The sequence below is a fragment of the Centruroides sculpturatus genome, unplaced genomic scaffold (assembly GCF_000671375.1).
Source record: "Centruroides sculpturatus isolate CEXI.00-Female unplaced genomic scaffold, Cexi_2.0 scaffold4463, whole genome shotgun sequence".
In the NCBI taxonomy this organism is placed as follows: Eukaryota; Metazoa; Arthropoda; class Arachnida; order Scorpiones; family Buthidae; genus Centruroides; species Centruroides sculpturatus.
The window spans coordinates 5,090-6,196 of NW_019388557.1; the positions used below are offsets into that span (position 1 = coordinate 5,090).

The 1,107-nt window shown below is 28.1% G+C and overlaps 1 protein-coding gene across 1 annotated transcript; it reads right to left on the reverse strand.

Annotated features, from left to right (window-relative positions):
• Positions 1-276: 276 nt before the first annotated feature.
• LOC111616991 lies at positions 277-888 on the reverse strand. The gene is made up of 2 exons (XM_023358337.1): positions 639-888; positions 277-565 (listed from the first exon to the last, which is right to left on the reverse strand). The coding sequence occupies exons 1-2, from the start codon at positions 869-871 to the stop codon at positions 385-387; spliced, it is 414 nt and encodes a 137-aa protein (XP_023214105.1). The 5' UTR covers positions 872-888; the 3' UTR covers positions 277-384.
• Positions 889-1,107: the final 219 nt, after the last annotated feature.

Sequence of the window (1,107 nt, forward strand, 5' to 3'; positions counted from 1 at the left end):
TTTCTTTCAAAAATGTAAACAATTTCAAGTTTCTGAGGCTAAGCACAGAGAAAAAACTGGAATTGTCAACCTCTTCCGGCAATTTTAAATCACTTGATTACGGGTTAGGGAAGACATAACTTATATTTTTAAATTTATTTTTGAGTGTTTTTACTATATATGAAATTTGTGAATATTTTCGAAGAAATTTATGATTCTGAAATAAAATGGATTTAAAATCGCAAAGCAAAACAGCAATCTCAGGATATAAAATCTTCGATTTTAGGGATATTTTTTGGTATAATATAAAAATTCTGTTTACCGATGATTTGGAGCGAGTTACCTCTTAGTAATCGCATTGTCTTTCAATATTTTTTATTAAAAAATTTTTAAAAATAACAATAATTAAAGTTTCACAAATTGCTTTATTTCATTTGTTACATCTTCCCAAATGGAACAGATTGATCCGGCAGAAAGCTGTAATAATAATCTTGAAACATATTCATGCACTTCACCTTGGCTATTCCACAGAGTTTTAAAATGGGTGACAATGTCACTGTAGTTAAGACATTCTCTTCCTCCCTCTCTAAAATTTTAAAGTTCCGTTAAATGATGTTTTAAAATAATCTTTTAATAATCTGTAAAGTATGAAATTTTACCTGGATAGCCATTGAAAGTCATTTTTAATATATTGTAATTCTAATTTTTGTGCACAGAAAACAAGATGATCACAATATATTTCAAGAAATGGAATACAAGAGGAGGCAAATCTAGAGAGAATTGCTGGACTTAAGTTCCAAACTTTTACAGTTGCATTGGCATCATATGTAGGCTCTTTTGGACTTATCTTTTTTAATAAGATTTTAAAAAATAGTTTCTGGATTTCTTCCATTTCACAATTGGAAGGTGGAATCATCCACATCTCTACCAGATGTAACTGTAAAGAAAATTGATTTATAGAAAATAAATATACTTTCTGCAATACAGAGGTATAAAATTCTGAAAGAAAATAGGAATAGTTTGGTCAGAAAGATCAACTATGGACCATTATTATTAGACAGGCAAGAAAAGATTTATCTATGATAACTGTGAAAACACTTTAATACTATTATTTTTTTTTTAAATAGA

Bases quoted from the DNA above. Each gene is read 5' to 3' on its own strand.
- LOC111616991 (XM_023358337.1), bottom strand. From the start codon at position 871: ATGGAAGAAATCCAGAAACTATTTTTTAAAATCTTATTAAAAAAGATA. The intron at 566-638 runs GTAAAATTTCAT...TTAAAATTTTAG, and splicing joins GACTTTCAATGGCTATCCAG to AGAGGGAGGAAGAGAATGTC.